We start from the raw sequence: 2,314 nt of genomic DNA, 5'->3' as shown, positions 1-2,314 counted from the left end.
GTGAGCGCCGCCATCCGCCATCCGGGCCACCCTGGGGCCGCCCAGCCCCCGCCCACTCAGGGGTAGGGAGCTGCCGAGATGAGGTGTTTGAGAGCAGAAACATCTGAGGCCGGGAGGGCTGAGGTTCAAATCCGAGCCCTGCCACTCACTGGCTGTGTGACCTGGAGCAAGTTGCTCAACCTCTCTGTGCCTTCGGTGCCTCCCTGTAAAAGGAGGATCGTGTGGGCGTATTTTATAGGGTTCTCCTGAGAATTAAAGGGGTTACTATATTTGTAAAGTGCTTCGAGCAGTGCCTGCCACAAAGGGGTTTGATAAAGTCGTTTTAACGTGTTAAGTGTTCATGCTGTGCCACCTCGGAGCTGAGCGCTTAGCCTGCAGCACTCATGATAACTTCACAACAGCCAGGTGCTCATTTATTCATCGTCCATTCATTCGCCTGCCCATTCTCCAACACACACTCAGCCAGCAGCAGGGATCACCCCGCACCCCCATGTTACAGATGAGAAAACTGAGGCTCGGAGAGGGGAAGCTGCCAGTCCAGGGTTGGTAGCAGAGCAGGCCCACGCTGGGTCCAAAGGGACCTGGGTCCCCTTCACAGCCGCCGCACCCTGCTCCCCTCTCTCTCCTCCCCCCAGGTCTGGTTTCAGAACCGCCGGGCCAAGTTCCGCCGGAACGAGCGGGCCATGCTGGCCAACCGCTCCGCCTCGCTGCTCAAGTCCTACAGCCAGGAGGCCGCCATCGAGCAGCCCGTGGCTCCCCGGCCCACCGCCCTGAACCCAGACTATCTCTCCTGGACAGCCTCCTCCCCCTACAGGTGAGGGCCAGCCCCCTTCCGGCCAGGAGGGGCGTGGCCAGGGGTCCCCAGGGTGTGGTAGGGCCCAGGCTCCTTCCAGCATCCCCTGGCACCGGGACCCACCAAGTGGTCAGTGGGCAAGTGTGTGACGTGTGCTCTCGAGTGTGCACGTGTGGGTGTTGTAGGAGTACGCGTGTGTTGCATGAGTGTGAGCATGTGTGCACATGAGCGTGTGCGTTTCCACATCAGTGTGTGTGCACGCGTGGGTGTGGTAGGAGTACGCGTGTGTTGCATGAGTGTGAGCATGTATGCACATGAGCGTGTGCGTTTCCACATCAGTGTGTGTGCATGGCTGTGAGTGCACAGGAGTGTGCATGTGCATGCATGTGCACACGGATGTGCAGAAGGGAGAGACGATGAGGCCTGTCTGGAGGGGAAGGAAGAACCCGCGTGGCTCTCAGGCAGCTGGAACCCCGCGGGATTTCGAGGTGCAAGAGCCCCACACCCTGTGCCCACCCTCCCGGCCAGAAACAGAGGCTGGAGGGCTGGGGCAATGGCCTCCCTGTCCTGGGGCCTGGCTGGGGTCCAGGGCCAAGTTCTGGGGCAGTTCTCCCCTGGTCACAGCTAGAAAAGGCTCTGAGGTGGCAGAGAGACGGAAGAGGGAGGGGGGCTGGGGAGCTGGGTTTGTTCCCCACAACTCAGGGGGCGCCATCCGCCCCTTAGTCTGTGAGCAGCTCTGCCGGAGCCTTGGTCTTGTTGAAGGTGAGACCCAGCAGGTCAGCTAGTGGCGTCGCAGTCCTGGTGGTGCGTAGTGAGGTCCTAGCGATGCCGGGCCCGTCTCCCAGCTGCCTCCCTGCCCGTCCTTACTCACTGAGAGGCCTCCTAACCCAGGCGTGTGCTCACCCACCCCCGTCCTCTGCGCACAGGCCCTGTGCATGCACCAGGCCCCATGCACACACCCAGCCCCATGCACACACCCAGCCCCATGCACACGCCCGGCCCCAGGCACACGCCTGGCCCCGTGCACACGCCAGGATGGACGGGACCCAGGCCTTGCTCTCAGGAAGCTCCTGGTCCAGCGAGAAATTCCCACAAATCCCCACGGTGGCTCCGTGCCCCAGGGCTGGCCATGGGTGCTTCTGCTGCCCGTCACCCCACCGTCACCCCACCCCTAGGGGAGGGCTTCCCAGGAGAGCACGGAGGGGCGGCAGGAGGGCCAGGGCTGGGGCCAGGACTGACAGCCACACCACGTACGTCCTGGGTCTTCTGTCGCCCCCAGCACAGTGCCGCCCTACAGCCCCGGAGGCTCGAGCCCCGCCGCCCCGGGGGTCAACATGGCCAACAGCATCGCCAGCCTCCGCCTCAAGGCCAAGGAGTTCAGCCTGCACCACAGCCAGGTGCCCACCGTGAACTGAGCCCTGCCGCCCGGACCGCTGCCTCCTGGTCGACAGCCCAGGAGCGGGCAGATGCCGGAGAGCGACCTCCTCCTGCCCCGCCCCGGCCCGGCCCGCGCTCTCCTGA

The 2,314-nt window shown here is 64.0% G+C and overlaps 1 protein-coding gene across 1 annotated transcript in view; it reads left to right on the top strand.

The window, feature by feature from the left end:
- The window catches only part of PRRX2 (paired related homeobox 2), a 46,351-nt gene extending 44,044 nt beyond the window's left edge, over positions 1 to 2,307 (top strand). The window contains exons 3-4 of the mRNA XM_015567124.1: positions 636 to 814; positions 2,073 to 2,307. Of these exons, the coding sequence (XP_015422610.1) occupies positions 636 to 814; positions 2,073 to 2,208 (315 nt within the window). The 3' untranslated portion in view covers positions 2,209 to 2,307. The remainder of the gene's footprint in view (positions 1 to 635; positions 815 to 2,072) is intronic.
- Positions 2,308 to 2,314: the final 7 nt, after the last annotated feature.

This window comes from Myotis davidii, unplaced genomic scaffold, assembly GCF_000327345.1.
Source record: "Myotis davidii unplaced genomic scaffold, ASM32734v1 scaffold142, whole genome shotgun sequence".
NCBI lineage: Eukaryota > Metazoa > Chordata > Mammalia > Chiroptera > Vespertilionidae > Myotis > Myotis davidii.
This window is presented reverse-complemented; position numbering and strand designations above follow the sequence as displayed.